The following is a 16288-nucleotide window of genomic DNA, read 5'->3' on the forward strand; positions in this document are numbered from 1 at the left end:
GTATTTCTGGTTCGCACTGACTCATGGTAGTTCTCAATTCTGAAGACAGAAAAGATCGTCAAGCCGTAATTGTTCAATCTTTAGTTTCTATCCCTAACACATAATCGTTAACAGTTAACTATACTACAGACGTCTTCATCAAGCTGCTGCGACATTTCTTGTACTTTGAAAACCACAAGCCTTGTGTAAACAAGTCGGCTTCTGTGCTTTTGGGAAAGAAAGATCAGGATTTAACTCATTTTATTGCTTCAGATAATGGTGTGGTTCCCAGATAAGAGGTGCTACATCGAGGGGCGGCGAATTAGATTATGAAGGGTGGAGTTCGTGCTGGAGTCTATGATTTTTTAAATCTTGTAAACAGCACATAGCAAGGAAAGTGCTAAATGTCATGCAGCGTGACCGGCGCCACCCTCGCGCTGCTCCCCATTACCCACCAGTCTTCACTTTTCCTCCACCACCTCGAGAATTCATGCAAATCAGCCAGCTATCCCCAGGGCAATACGAACCATTTTCGCGCCACTCGCTCAGGACCGCGCAGCTGCATAAGGACAGTGGTCCTTGTAGCCCCTAAAGTGCCGCTTTATAAAAACGGATTTTAGGAGTGGCCAAGGCTATCCTTTGAGGTCAGAATATATAGTGGGGTCTTGTTTTTCCCAGGGAGCCATCGAGTCTTGCCCCGGGTCCGGCCGTTACCACAGCTTGCAGGACCTGCGTCCCAACGCGGGAAACACTGCCTGAGCCCCGCCCCTCCGGGCCCGGGTCGGCGCGCCCCGCCTGCCGGCCGCGCGGCTGCTGCTCCTCCTGCTGTGGGACCGCTGAGCGCGCGGCTGCTTCGCTCTCCCAGATCCAAGTACGGGCCTGGGCACCCGCCGCCAGCATGGACGCTCGCCGCGTGCCGGTGAGGGCTGGGCGGGTGAACCCGAGGGGCGGGCGCGGTGGGTGCTGGACGCAGTCGGCTGCGGGCCGACCCTCTCCAACTCAGCAGCCTAGCGCTGCCTATCAACTGGTGGCCTGACTGGGTGTTGCCTACTTGGGCAAGCCCCAGATTTCGTGCACCTGGGATAACTGAGGGCGATGGGGACGTTCCTGCGCGGCGTGCGCACCCTAAGTGCGGACGGCGTGGAGGCTTGAGTCGTGTGCAGGATGGCTGGTCGCTTTGGAAAGCCCTAGGCACGTGCGCCCGCCAAAGGCCGGACAGCGGCCAGGAGGGCTGGCCGGTCCCGATTGTGTCCATCGGGGAGAGCGGCCTGCCTGCCCTCTGGGAGTTTGTCCCGCAGCCGCTCAGCCCTTTCCCCCGCACACAGCTGGGAGCCAGTGCATGGCTCGCCGCGTCTACACCCGCTCTCAGTGGGTGGCCCTTGGGCGAGCTCCCCTGCCCGGCCAGAGCCTCGTGCGCTTCTGACCGCGGAGGGCCAGCGCGTTTGAGTTTTAAGGTCTTGGGAACCGGTCTTCTAGAACTTGGGTTGCGCACGCTGGGGGAAGCGACCGTAGGCTGGACGGTGGTTAAGTGCAGTTAAAGAGCTGGGTGGGCCAAACCGTTCGCCGACCATTTGCTCGTTTCCCACTTCCTCCACCCCCACCCCCCAACCTTACTGTTAGCTGCAGGAGGTTGCTCTGAATGGAACGTTACTTTTTTGCTCTTACGGAAGCTAGAACGTAGGGTCGGGCTCCTGGAGAGGGTACAAGAGTGGGGGTTGGGTGAAACGGAAGAGAATAACACGTTTTAAAATAAATTTCAGAGGTTAGGGACCCACGTGTGGGGAGGACTGGTGTCGGGGATGGGTGTGATGGGGCGTGGTTTCAGAGCTGGATCACCGCCCCAGTGGAGCTGGGCATCGGCTTTCAGGATGAGGAAAACCATGTGTAGCTGGTCTTGGAACCGACCTGCCTGGGTTCAAATTTGAGCCACCATGGGACTTGAATAATCCATTTCGCCTTCCTGAGCCTGTTTCCTCATTGGCTATGTGAGAATAACGATAGAACCTTTGCTGCAAAGTATTAAACCTGACGTGAAAGCGTTAATATAGTACCTGGCACGAAAAACGCCTACTATAAATAGTATTAGTTATTGTTTACCTGCCAGAGAAGTTAGTCTTGACTATTTGCCTTGCTTCTTTTTTCTTTTTCTTTTTTTTTTTTTGTCTTTTCCTCCAAAGATACATTTGCCTGGTAAATAACTCGGCTTGTTCTGACCTGTTGAAACTCAGCATGTATTTCTCAGACAGCTTCCAATAGAATGCCGTCTTTGAGGCTGCCTGGGGCCTCTGCTTGCAAGTAGATTGATGGGTAAATGGTGGCAATTCCTGCAGTAATGCAAGGAACACTGCCGTTTAAGAAGATTGCAGACTTGAGTTCCCCTTCCTCCCCTTCCTGCCCCTGTGATCTTGAAGTCTATTACAACTTCCTGGGGCCTTGAATTTCTTCATCGGAAATGGGATCGGAGATCCTTTTCAGCTCCCAACATTCATTGTGTCCCAGGCTGGAGTGCAGTGGCACAGCCACGGCTCACTGCATCCTACTGGGCTCAAGCAGATATTCCCACCTCAGCCTCCCAAGTAGCTGGGACTACATGTGTGCACAGCCACACCTGGCTGATTTTTGTATTTTTAGTACAAACGGGGTTTCACCGTGTTCCCCAAGCTGGTGTCGAATTCGTGGGCTCAAATGATCCTCCCGCCTTGACTTCCCAAAGCGCTGGGATTACAGGTGTGAGCGCCCCCCACCCCACTAACCTAACCTTTATAGTTAGTAGCTCTAACTATTACACATTGCCCTGCCTTGTTAAAAGGGCAGAAGGCAAAAACTTCCTGAGATGACTGAATGGAGTTTACTTAGGGGTTTAGGAATGTTGGGGGTGCGATCATCATGAAAATAACTTTATTTGCAAGAGACTGAAATGCCTAATGTTAGGCAGAGAAGGAAGGCAAGAATGTTCTGGTTACCTGACATCTCACATCTTAGCAGATTTTGTAGAATCTATAGCAGAGCTTGCCCTTTCAAAGTTTTCAGTATAAGGAATCACTTCTGCTATTCCATGGTCCCATTTAAGAGGATAAAAACACAGGACCTAATATGCAATACTTAAGAAATCTCGTTAAATATTAAGAAATGACAAACCTCTATCCTTTTTACACAGGATAGATGCCAGTTGCATTTTCTGAGAGCAGTGCCAAACTGTTAAGTATTTATGAATGAAAGAGGCATTTCTATATAAGTAATTTACACCTTATAAAAGAATTTTAAAGAACTTAAGTCTTGAAAAGCAAAGGGACAGCAGAAAGAGCTGAATGATAGCCTGGAGCAATAGAGTGCTAAAGTCGAATCAGGTATCCCACCTGCATTTGGAGTGCTATTTGACCTTCAACTTGGCTCCTTGTACCATTTGTTGAAGGGTTTGATGTATTTGCTTTGTAAGGACTTGTGTGGAAATCACTATAGCCCTCTTGATTGGAATGGGGCATGCTTGGAAGCCTGCCATCTTGAAGTAGAGGTCCTGCCCAGTTTTTGTAGTTTGTGAAATTAGCATCACAGTACATAGCCTAAAGCTTACATAAAAATACCTCATTAGCTTGATTTTGGCTGAGGGAGAAAAATCATTCTGCCATTTTGTACTTTTGAAATGTCCTTTTAAAAGTACAGTTTAATTAAACAAAAAACAGGTTGTATTTTAGGAGTTTAGCCTTAAAAACTCCTGTGGAGCTCAGTATAATGCTAAGAGCTAAAGATTAGGTGCTCATAAAGATGGGTTGAGAATTTATCATTTTGAATAAATTGATAAATGTCTTCAACATTTTCCTGCAAAGGGATCCCTTAGAATTTGACTTGGTTTTGAAGATTTTGGGTCCAGGTAGAGTGGCTTATTCCTGTAATCCAAGCACTTTGGGAGGCTGAGGTGGGAGGATCATTTGAGCCCAGGAGTTTGGGACACTAATGAACTGGCAACATAGCAAGACCCCATCTCTACAAAAAATAAAATAAGTTAGCTCGGCATGGTGGCACATGTAGTCCTGGCTACTCAGGAGGCTGAGGCAGGAGGCTTGCTTGAGCTCAGGAGTTCCAGATTGCAGTAAGCCATGATCTCACCACTGCACTTTAGCCTGGAAGACAGCGCGAGATTCTGCTTCTTACCAAAAAAAAAAAAAGGAAAGAAACAATTTTTTGTAGCAGTTGACAATCTTCCTTTTCTATGTAGGGTACGATAAATGAACGTATCTACTCTGTGCTGTTTGAACCTACGAAACTAAAAAATGATGTCTTTAGTTAAATAAAGTAAGCATCACACTTAATAGGATTGATATTTCCATTTGCAGCAGAAAGATCTCAGAGTAAAGAACTTAAAGAAATTCAGATATGTGAAGTTGATTTCCATGGAAACCTCATCATCCTCTGATGACAGTTGTGACAGCTTTGCTTCTGATAATTTTGCAAACACGGTAAGTGCTGCCTGAGAATAAACAGAATTGAGTCTGCAGTGCTCAAAATGCCCCAGATGCTTTGTGCGTGATTAAAACTGCTTGCTTTTGCCTACATTTCTATACAGCCGTTATGAAAATACAGTATGCACTATAATTTCATTTCACTTTTTGCTGTGGTTCTAGGTAGTAATTGTTGGAGGTAGATTAGCTACTTATTCTATCCTTTTGAAATGTCGCCTAACCTAACATGCATGATGATTTGCCATAACAACTCAGAAATCATTTGTAAACCTCTGAACCATTTTTCTTTGTAACAAAAGCTGTTCTCTTGTAGTGCACTTGTAAATGTGATTTGCTCTCTGCACGGTTTATGGAAAATTGGTTCTTGAAAAAGAAAAAAAATGCACAACCACATTTATATATTTATTTTACAGAAACCTAAATTCAGGTCAGATATCAGTGAAGAACTGGCAAATGTTTTTTATGAGGACTCTGATAATGAATCTTTCTGCGGCTTTTCAGAAAGTGAGGTGCAAGATGTATTAGACCATTGTGGATTTTTACAGAAACCAAGGCCAGATGTCACTAACGAACTGGCCAGTATTTTTCATGCCGACTCTGACGATGAATCATTTTGCGGTTTCTCAGAGAGTGAGATACAAGATGGAATGGTGAGTTTGAGAATTTCACCAGTTTCAAGAAGTAAGATATATTTAGAGGCATGACATATTTAAAAAAAAATTTTCTTATGATTTTGATTTTAGTCATGCCAGCAGACTTTGCTGACCTTTTCAACATTTTGAGTATTTTCTTCATGTCTTAAAGCAGTGTTTACTAATGTAGTCAGACTTGTAAATCATGAATATTTTGTAGGCTCTGAAAATTTGGAAACTGGTAAGATAAAACTGGCCAATCTCCAGATTTTCGTGACCGCAAAAATCCAGCCTTATCAGGAAGCACACTAGTCCTAAATATTATCTACATTTGCATTTAAGTTCATGTGCCCAGCCAAGTGCCTGTCACAGAGCAGGCCTTTGATAAATATTGGTCCCATAATAGATCTGTGGCTGCATCTTGAAAACCTGTGATAACGTAGGTACAGGAGCTCCAGTGCAGATAATGACATTGAGGGCCCTTCCTGCTTCTACTTTTGCTCCTTGGTTGGCTTTTCCTATGCACGCTACCTTCCTTTAACCGCTGCTGCCACTGTTATGCTGTGCCTCGGTCCCACTCTTTCTGAGCGTATTGTTTAAATCTGCAGACATTCTCTTGTTCCAGACACTTTCCTGACAAAGGAAGCAATGCATTCACTGATAATCAAGTGCATGCTCTTCAACTCACTGGTCTGACATGGATCCACTGCCTGAGGACCATGGCTTGAGTAACATTGATACAAGTGGCAGTGCCTGGCCAAGGAGTTTTTTATCACTCATGATACTGGTCCAAATCATTGCTTCTTGGAGTTTGTTGCAGGGGGGCTGGCCAGTCTGCAGATTGGGATGTGACACAAACATTGTCAATATCCTGAATAATTTCTGGGCAGCATTTCAGTTCTTTGAAGATATTGTCATGATTAATAAAATGCCAATTCATTAGGAACTCATGAAGGGTTTTTGTTGTTTTGTAGTCTCTCAATCCATGGACACTAAAAGTACTAAAAAATGTTTGTGGGCATTTAAGACTTTTGGAGACAGGGTCTTGCTCTTTCACCCAGGCTGGAGTGCACTGGTGCGATCATGGCTCACTGCAGCTTCCACCTCTTGGGTTTAAGCTGTTCTGCCTTCTTAGCCTCCCCAGTAGCTAGGACTACAGGCGTGTGCCACCATGCCTGGCTACTTTAAAAAATTTTTTTTTTTTTTTTTTTTTTTAAAATTTTTGCAGAGTTGTGGGCTCACTTTGTTGCTCAGGCTGGTCTCAAACTCCTGGGCCCAAGCAGTCCTTCCGTCTCGGCCTCCAAAAGTGCTGGGTTTACAGCTGTGAGCCACCTTGCTGGCTTTGAGAAATATTTTAATGTCAAAACTGGGTCTTTATGGGTGTCATTCTAGGACTTCATGGGTGATAGTTTTTTCTTCTCTCTTTTTTTTCTTATTTAAACTGCAACCATTACCACAGTCAATTTTGGAATATTTTTATCGCTCCAGAAAATGACTCTACCCATTAACAGTCATTCCCTATTCTTTCCCAGCACCCCCAGCTCCTGGCAACCATCAGTCTGCTTTCTGTCATAATAGATTAGCCTGTTGTGGATATTTCATAAAAATGGAATCATGTGATATGTGGTCTTTTGTGACTGGCTTCTTTCACTTAGCATTAATGATCTCAAGGTTTATGTTGTGGCATGTGTTGGTTCTTAATTTTTATTGCAGAATATTCTTTTGTGTGAATCAACTCCCTTTGATTTACCCATTCATCAGTTGATGGATTAGTGGATTGTTTGCCCTTTTGGGACTATTATGAATAATGCTACTGTGAACATTCATGTACAAGTCTTTGTGTAGACGTATACTCTTAGGTATATATATAGGAGTGGAATTGTGGGTCATGTAGTAATTGTTTAACCTTTTGAGAAATAGACAAGATTGTTTTCCAAAGCGGCTATACCAGTTTACATTCCTACCAACAACAGTATTTAAGGGTTACAGTTTCTCCAAATTTTTGCTAAGATTTTTTTTTTTTTTTTTTTTTTGAGACAGAGTCTCTCTGTGTCACCCAGGCTGGAGTGCAGTGGCACAATCTCGGCTCACTGGAACCTCCACCTCCTGGGTGCAAGCGAGTCTCAGGCCTCAGCCTCCCGAGTAGCTGAGACTACAGGCACATGCCACCACACTTGGCTAATTTTTTATATTTTTAGTAGAGATGGGGTTTTGCCATGTTGGCCAGGCTGGGCTTGAACTCCTGACCTCAGGTGATCTGCCCATCTCGGCCTCCCAAAGTACTGGGATTGCAGGTGTGAGCCACCATACCCAGCCTCCTTTTGCTTTTTAGCTCTAATATGAAATGGTATTTCATTGTGATTTTTTTTGTTTGTTTGTTTTTGAGACGGAGTCTTGCTCTATAGCCCAGGCTGGAGTGCAGTGGCATGATCTCAGCTCACTGCAACCTCTGCCTCCTGGGTACAAGCAGTTCTTCTGTCTCAGCCTCCCAAGTTGCTGGGATTACAGGCACGCGCCACCATGCCCGGCTAATTTTTGTATTTTTAGTAGAGACGGTGTTTCACCATTTTGGCCAGGCTGGTCTCAAACTCCTGACCTTAGGTGATCCGCCTGCCTAAGCCTCCCAAAGTGCTAGGATTACAGGCATGAGCCACCATGCCCAGTTCCTCATTATGATTTTGATTTACATTACCCTATGGCTAATTTTGATAAATTTTTAATGATGAAAACCTATATTACTTTTGGAATCTGCAAATTTTTTTATGTTGAGCTTCTAAAAGTAAATTAGAGAAGTACCTAGAGAAGTCAAATTTATAGACAGAAAATAGGATGATGGTTGCCAGGGGCTGAGGGAATAGGGAATTACTGTTTAATGGGTATGGGTGGAGTTTTAGTTGGAGAAGGTGAAAACATTCTGGAGATGGATGATGGTGATGGCTGTACAGCAATGTGCATATGTTTAATGCCATTGAACTTAGAAATGGTTAAAATGGTAAATCTTATATATATTTTATTTTTTTTAAGTAGAGAATTGAGATGTGTTAATATAGTTTAATAATGCCATAAACATTGAAGCCATATTTATAGGGGAACACATTTTTTTTCTCTTTTTTTTTTTCAAGACAGGGTCTGGCTCTGTCACCCAAGTGGAGTACAGTGGCACAAACAGCTCATTGAGCCTCTGCCACCTGGACTCAAGCCATCCTCCCACCTCAGCCTCCCAAGTAGCTGGGACCACAGGCATGTGCCACCATGCTCGACTAATTTTTTTTTTCCTTTGGGCAGAGACGGGGTTTTACCATGTTGCCCAGACTGGTTGCAAAACTCCTGGGCTCAAGTAATTCACCTGCCTTAGCCTCCCAAAGTGTGGGGATCACATATGTGAGCCATTGTGCCCAGCCAGGAGAATACATTTGCTCTTGTAAAAATTATTTTAAAATACATAAAGATCTGTTTTTAAAGAAATGAAAAGCAGTTGGTAGGAATTTTAACATTTAAAAAAATGGCTCAGAACCACAGGCCTAGGGTCCGTGAAAATAGCTTATAACAATGTGGTCCAGATAGGCTACATGGAGTTAAACTGCACTCTGTTGATTGTTGTACTCTTTGTGGTTCTTGATTTTGTTACCCAGAGGTGTCAATGTTCAGTTAAAGTTCATTTCATACAAGTGTCTTGTTCAAAAGGAACTTTTTGTAGTCATACTGATGGAGCTTGTCTGCTGATCAAGTCCTAATGACTCAATTGTTGTGATTAGAGGCTGCAGTCAGTTCGGGAAGGCTGTAGGACCCGCAGCCAGTGCAGGCACTCTGGACCTCTCAGGGTGGCGATGAAGTTTCCAGCTCGAAGTACCAGAGGAGCAACCAACAAAAAAGCAGAGCTCCCACAATCCTCCGAGAATTCTGTGACTGATTCCAACTCCGATTCAGAAGATGAAAGTGGGATGAATTTTTTGGAGAAAAGGGCTTTAAATATAAAGCAAAACAAAGCAATGGTAGGTATCTGAGTTTGTGTTAGAACTAATTTTTCCCCTCTAAGGGACTCATTACTTAAATCTGTTTCGTCACACAAAAAAAGTTACTTATTTTCTGTTACACAAATAGAAGGTTATTTTCATTTGAAGAAGGGAATAATATAATAGTAAAAACAAAACCTTATAATTTGTAATTGCGATGTAATTAATTGTGCTGTGTTTTTTAATATAAAATGTAACCTCCAGCTCTGCTTAAAATTAATTAGCTCCTTGTAAAACCTACCTTATCTATTTTCCCCACATTCTCAGCAAACTTCCCAGGCATCTCAAGACTCCTGTTTTTCTTGTTGACCAGCTGCAAGGTCACAGGGCATGATAACACCCAAAGAATGTACGATGTGTTTCTCAAAATGCTATTTTTCAAATGTAAGGTACATCACAAGACATGTTACAAATTAATTAAGTGTTCTTTGTTCTGGCTTCTGTAAACCTGTTAGTGGCTACTTCATCCTGAATGTATAGAAAGTACCCCATTTTCTTTCTCCTGGGCTTACCTGTGAGGTCTTTAATGTGTGCCTCAAAATGTGTTTCTTTCCCTGAACAACGTTTTTTCAATCTGTTGTAGGCCTAGTTAAGTGTACAGGGGAAATCAGAAACTTTGAGTGTGTCAACTTACTGTCAAATATAAAACCGTGAAATGTGCTTGAGTGTTTTCCACAAGTTAGTTGGTCATTTTCAGCAGGTACTCTAAGCCAATGATATCAGTTTAATTTCCTCCCTTTTTAGCTTGCAAAACTCATGTCTGAATTAGAAAGCTTCCCTGGCTCGTTCCCTGGAAGACATTCCCTCCCAGGCTCCAACTCAGTAAGTACCAGTCCTTGTTTATATACAGTAGTGTTTTGGGCACACCTCAGGTAGATTTGTGTTGTATTTAAAAATCTAATTTTTTAATTTCTGTGGTCTTCAGGACAAACGAAGGGGACCTAGAGGAAACCCTTTGACAGATTTCTGGATGATCCTCCTTGAATCCTAGGCAGTTTGGTTTCCCCTTGCTATGCTCCTATGGCACTAAATCCCTTTTGATTGGTTATTTGTTTCCTTCTCAGCTAGACTAAGCCCCTCAAGGGCAGGTAATGAAGATTGAAAACTTTTTCCTGTTCTCCAGCGTGAGCACATTCCTCCTACATGGTAAATGTGCAATAGATGTTTTTAAAATTGGAGAATGAAAATAAAACCGCAGTTTCTTATCAAGTCATAGCTTGGTGTCATATATGACTGCATTCTGAGGAATTAAGCTGGTACAACCCGAGGATTTGGTGTGTCTGCTGTGATAGGAAAGACTTATTTTTCCTGCCTTCCCCCTGAGGATGGGAAAGAAGGGAATAGGGAAACCATACAGATATCCCTCTGTTGTGCAATATAGAAACTGAGTGTATTTCTATAGGGCCAAGAGGCATCAGTGAAAAGTTTGTGTTTTTTAAGAACAGCAGATCATTTCTTACATTTTCATTAAGTAAAAGAATAAATAGCTCGTCTCTCAAGTTTAAAGAAACTGGGCTTGGTATCACAAAAGCAAAACTAAGATGACCATATAGGTTTTAGGCTCATTTTGCCATGCATTATGCAAAGGACAAAGAAAATGAAAAAGCAGAGCTCTCTTGACTTAAAACATCCTTAAGGAGAAGGTATGGATTCCCCAAAGTACTGCTTCTCTACCGTGGAATAAATGGATTCCATTATGCATGCTTCTTTGCTTAGCAATCGAGGAGACCTCGAAGGCGTACATTCCCAGGTGTTGTGTCCAGGAGAAACCCTGAACGGAGAGCTCGTCCTCTTACCAGGTCAAGGTCCCGGATCCTCGGGTCCGTTGACACCCTACCCATGGAGGAGGAGGAGGAGGAAGAGGATAAGTACATGTTGGTGAGAAAGAGGAAGACCATGGACAGCTACATGAACGTGAGTTCTCCGCATTGGTACTTGCTTTTCTGATTCTCATCTTCTGTAGGCCTGGCATCATACACAGCACAGGTACACAAACATCCTCAACACCAGGCGATCCATAGTTCAGTGTTTTTCTTTAACCGTTCAAAATTGTAAACATCACATAAGCTTACCTGGTAATTTTGTTAGCAGGCAAGAATTGGGTTTTCTTCATCTCTTCTTAGTTGTACGCATCATTTCCAAAATGTCCAGTTATTGCTACAGTAAGCATATGGCTTGTTCCCCTACCATAAGCTCTAGGAGAGATTTCCAAGTTGAATTTTGTGTGAAGAAATTACAAGTCATGTATCTGAGATTGAGAGCTGGGGAGAATCAGTTTTGAATCTCTGTATTTCATGTTTGAATCTCTGTTTTTCAGTTTTGAATCTGTTTGAATCAGTTTTTCAGTTTTGAAGCTCTGTGTTTCATATTCCTTGTAATGCAGGAAGATGACATGCCCAGAAGTCGTCGCTCCAGGTCATCCCTGACCCTTCCACATATAATTCGCCCAGTGGAAGAAATTACAGAGGAAGACTTGGAGAACATCTGCAGCAACTCTCGAGAGAAGATATATAACCGTTCACTGGTGAGAGCCTCTAAATGACACCTGAGAATGTAAACATCTGTGAGAGGAAGAGAGTTTCTGTCCCTATGTGTTGCCCAGGTTCTAAAGGGTTTAGCATGTGAAATGTGTGCCTGTATGTTTTTTTCACATAAGGAAGGAAAAGTTTTACAGTATCTCTGGGATTTAGCCCTTTTTCACAGTGGAATTATCTGCTTAGTAAATCTGTGCTTGTGGCAAAGCTTCTCTCCTAATTTAGAAATCAACTCATTCAACATATTTATTGCATGTCTATTATGTGTATATACATAGATAGGTGCTGGGGTGTGGTGGTGCACCGAAGATAAAAATGGATTTGGGTAGGTTATTTTTTAATAAGACCATTTCTCAAAGAAAAGTCGTTTTACCACGCCAGGCTAGTTTTTGTTTTTTTAGTGGAGATGGGGTTTCCCCATATTGCCCAGGCTGGTCTCGAGCTCCTGGGCTCAAGCAATCCATGCTCCTCAGCTTCCTGAAATGCTGGGATTACAGGTGTGAACCACCACACCTGGCTGCATTATTTTTCATACCCTGGCATGTACGTGTGTATGCAGAGATTCAAAGACAAAATGTCAGACTGTAGTACGAAGAGGGACATTCTGTAAAATATGCCATTTTCTCTGTTAAAAAACAGTGGGCTTTTTGTTTTTTTTCTTAATTGCTTATTTGTAGGGCTCTACTTGTCATCAATGCCGTCAGAAGACTATTGACACCAAAACAAACTGCAGAAACCCAGACTGTTGCGGCGTTCGAGGACAGTTCTGTGGCCCCTGCCTTCGAAACCGTTATGGTGAAGAGGTCAGGGATGCTCTGCTGGATCCGGTAGGTTGGTCCTGTGGGCTTGAAGATCAGCCACAAACTGTGATGAGGCCAGAAAAAGGCATCGGTGAAGGGGTGGAGCCCTTTTTGTTATGGGGTGCTCTTAATTCAGAACAGAATTAATTCAGAGTGATAGTGCTGCATAGGCATGAGCTGCTTCCACTCAGGTCTGAATTGTCCCTCGGAAGCTGCTGCTCCATTTATCCCTGGTAGCTGCTTGTAACACTCCTAGAAGGAAGCATTAGGCATAACTAATGCATATTGATCATATTATAAAGTTTTAACCATAAAAAAGGGGTTAAATGTGATGTAGATAAGTCGGTGGGGGAGGTAAGGTTTAAGTTAATTGTGCCATTTGACAATCCCCCTTCAGAACTGGCATTGCCCGCCTTGTCGAGGAATCTGCAACTGCAGTTTCTGCCGGCAGCGAGATGGACGGTGTGCAACTGGGGTCCTTGTGTATTTAGCTAAATATCATGGCTTTGGGAATGTGCATGCCTACTTGAAAAGGTAATGGGCATTTTTTTCTGTTTTCCGCATCAGAATCTTATATTCATTTATGTCATAATGAAAAGATGACAGATGTCAGAATGAGTGGTTATCTCTGGCAGGGTGGAGACTGACTGGAAAGGGGTGGGGACAGGAGGGGCTAGGAACATTTTCTGTCTTCACTTGGGTGGCGGTAACCTGGCGGGGGTAGATGTGTATGTAAAACAGATTATATACTTGAAGATGCGTACACTTGACCATAGTTAAGTTATAACTCAATAAAAATGCTATTAAAAATGAATTAGGCTTTCAAAACAGAATTATTTGGTTGAAAATATGTCCTGACATGTTTCCTTTTCTCTTTCACAGTCTGAAACAGGAATTTGAAATGCAAGCATAATATCTGGAAAATTCACAGCCTGCCTTCTGCTTCTCAAATCTTTCTTGTTAAAGTTTCCAATTTTTTCACTGAAACCTGAGTCAAGGATCTTGGTGATCAGCCTGTTTTATAAGAAACTCCAATCAAGGTAATCTCAGTAGACGTGTTTCTGGAGCATCACGGAAGGTATATTACTAGTTACACTTTGCCTTCCTGCAGTTTCTTCTCTGCTCCCAACCCCCACCTCATAGCATCCTCCTCTATTTCCAGTGGTCCTCTCTAGCTGCTTAGTTTTGTAATTTCTTTTAAAGTATAGTTTTATGAAAGCGTATTTTATTTACTTGGTGTTGAAATAGCCCTCATTAAAGCTAAGCACTTAGAAACACAGTAATAGTATTAACTAACTAGAGAATTTCAGAGAACAGCCTTCTAACTTGTTTACATAAAAACAAGTATGATTTAGCATTCATACTAGTTGAAATTTTTAATAGAATCAAAGCACAAAAGTCTTAAAACCATGTGGAGAAATTAGGTGATTACTGCAGATTGGAGTTTTTACTTCAGATGCCTCTCAAACCCATGTATTGTGCTTATGTTACAAGTTGTTGTCACAGTTGAGACTTAATTTCTGCTGATTTCTTGTGCCCGAAGGGTAAGTGGTGCATCTAGCTTACACAATCATGATTCAAAGGTTGGTGGGCAAGTAATACTTAAAATTGTGATAGAAAATCTATCTGGAAATTATGAGTAGGCCGATTTGAATTTTCGGTATAAAACTTTAGTATGATTGTAGTTTGCCAAGTTTATTTCAGTTCACTTGTAAGGTACTGCAAATAAATTCTTGGACAATTTTGCTTGGAAACTTGATATTAAAAACTAGTCTGTGGTTCTTCATAGTTTCTTGAAAATTTATAAACCCAGGCGCAGGGTTCAAGTTTAGATTTTAAGCACTTTTGTAAGAATGAGAAGTGCCTTTTTGGAGATGTAACTTTCAGCAGTTTGTTAACCTGACATCTCTGCCAGTCTAGTTTCTGGGCAGGTTTCCTGTGTCGGTATTCCCCCACCTCTTTGCATTAATCAAGTTATTTGGTAGAGGAGGAATCTAAGTGTTTGTGTGTCTGATTTACTTGCATGTGTAAACCATTGCTGACCCATTCAGTGTTTGATGCATGATTGGACCTTGAATCGATAAGTGTAAATACAGCTGTTGATCTGTAATGCTTTTATACAAAAGTGTTTATTTTGATAATAAAATGTTTGTCCTAACTTGTCTGCTTTTTAAAAAATAATCTTACTGTACTTAACTCTAATTTTTTTTCTCATATTTAAATAAAAGGTCATTTCCAACTTTTCTAAAAAAAAAAAAAAAAAAAAATTTCCTTTTTGACTGAAGTTCCTGAAAGTCTAAGGTCAGCTCGTTTGAAAGGACCTCACTGGGTGACAGGACTAATGCCTGTGATTAGAAAAATGGGCTGAGACAACCACGGTGCCTGATAGAAAACAATACGTGCCCATGAAGTTTTGTAGTGTTTTCTTTTCCTTTATTATGTGCTTTGCAATACCTGGCTTACTTTTATCAACCATTCAAATATATATTAAATGCATGTTGTGCCTTGAGGCTTGTTCCAGGACTGTGAGAATCAAAAAAGGCATGGTATAAAAGCTCTCATAGCCCAATTCTTTATTTATTGTAGAGACAGATCTTGCTATGTTGCTCAGAATGGTTTCAAACTCCTCAGTTCAAGTGATCCGACTGCCTTGGCCTCCCAAAGTGCTAAGATTACAGGCAAGAGCCACCACCACACTGGCTGTCCAGTTTTTTTTTTTTGAGACAGAGTCTTGCTGTTGTTGCCCAAGCTAGAGTGCAGTGGCACCATCTCGGCTTATTGCAACCTCCGCCTCTAGGGTTCAAATGATTCTCCCGCCTCAGCCTCCTGAGTAGCAGGGATTACAGGTACGTGCTACCACACCCAGCTAATTTTTATATTTTTGGTAGACACGGTGTTTCACCATGTTGGGCAGGCTGGTCTTGAACTCCTGACCTCAGATGATCCACCCACCTTAGCCTCCCACAGTGCTGGGATTACAGGCATGAGCCCCACCACGCCCGGCCTGTCCCAATTCTTTAGCCCAGGGGTTGGCAAACTACAGCCTGTGGGCTACATGCTGCTGCAGCCTTTATTGATACAACTATGAACTAAGTGTTTTTTTTTCCATTTGTAAAGGGTTATTAAATAAGCAGAGACAGTATGGTTTACAAAACCTAAGATATTTACAACCTGGCACTTTACAGAAAAAGTTTTCTGTGTCTGCTCTAGACTTATCTGAGAAGGCATGTTTACCCCATACTCATTTGGGGAGAAGTCCGAGCTAAACGAAGTTGTATAACTGCTATTCCATGTTAATCCAAAAGAAATCAGTAACTTTGTTTTTCATTAACCCAAACTGTAATCCAACCCTGTTAGATACGTAATTTGGAAGCTTTAATGTTTAAAGTTCATATAAATTGATGCTTATTTGGAAAATTTTAGGTGTTACCATGTTTTAATAGGAAGTAGAACTAATGTGGTTTTCATTGAAAATGAACTATAACCGTTGATTTGGATGCCTTATCCTTAAAGAATTTACAATCTAATGGAGGAACTAAGATGAAAACCCCAAAAATAATGTTCTCAGCAGGAATGAAGGGAGGAAAACTCATTGGCATTTCCCATCACCAGACATTTTATTTTTTATTTTATTTTTTGAGACGGTGTCTCTGTCGCCCAGGCTGGAGTGCAGTGGCACCATCTTGGCCCACTGAAATCTGCCTCCTGGGTACAAGCGCTTCTCCTGCCTCAGCCTTCTGAGTAGTTGGTACTACAGGTGTGTGCCACCACACCTGGCTAACTTTTTTGTGTTTTTAGTAGAGATGGGATTTCACTATGTTTGCCAGGCTGGTCTCGAACTCCTGACCTTGTGATCCATCCGCCTCAGCCTCC

General features: G+C 42.4%; 1 protein-coding gene across 2 annotated transcripts; it reads left to right on the top strand.

Moving 5' to 3' along the window:
* The first annotated feature begins 785 nt into the window (after positions 1-785).
* Positions 786-14573, top strand: CDCA7 (cell division cycle associated 7). Of its 2 annotated transcripts, XM_064373403.1 has the most exons (10): positions 786-898; positions 4311-4433; positions 4850-5086; positions 8824-9060; positions 9826-9903; positions 10798-10995; positions 11465-11605; positions 12293-12442; positions 12813-12949; positions 13298-14573. In XM_064373403.1, the coding sequence occupies exons 1-10, from the start codon at positions 878-880 to the stop codon at positions 13326-13328; spliced, it is 1353 nt and encodes a 450-aa protein (XP_064229473.1). In that variant the 5' UTR covers positions 786-877; the 3' UTR covers positions 13329-14573. The 2 variants fall into 2 exon arrangements, with proteins under 2 accessions (XP_064229473.1, XP_064229474.1); XM_064373404.1 differs by lacking the exon at positions 4850-5086.
* The last annotated feature ends 1715 nt before the right edge of the window (positions 14574-16288 follow it).

This window comes from Aotus nancymaae, unplaced genomic scaffold, assembly GCF_030222135.1.
Source record: "Aotus nancymaae isolate 86718 unplaced genomic scaffold, 86718_ANA_hifiasm-v0.15.2.pri h1tg000008l, whole genome shotgun sequence".
In the NCBI taxonomy this organism is placed as follows: domain Eukaryota; kingdom Metazoa; phylum Chordata; class Mammalia; order Primates; family Aotidae; genus Aotus; species Aotus nancymaae.

Coding starts and splice junctions, on each gene's coding strand:
- CDCA7 (XM_064373403.1), top strand. CDS start 878: ATGGACGCTCGCCGCGTGCCG. Junction 5,087..8,823: donor GTGAGATACAAGATGGAATG/GTGAGTTTGAGA, acceptor TGTTGTGATTAG/AGGCTGCAGTCAGTTCGGGA. Junction 10,996..11,464: donor CCATGGACAGCTACATGAAC/GTGAGTTCTCCG, acceptor CTTGTAATGCAG/GAAGATGACATGCCCAGAAG.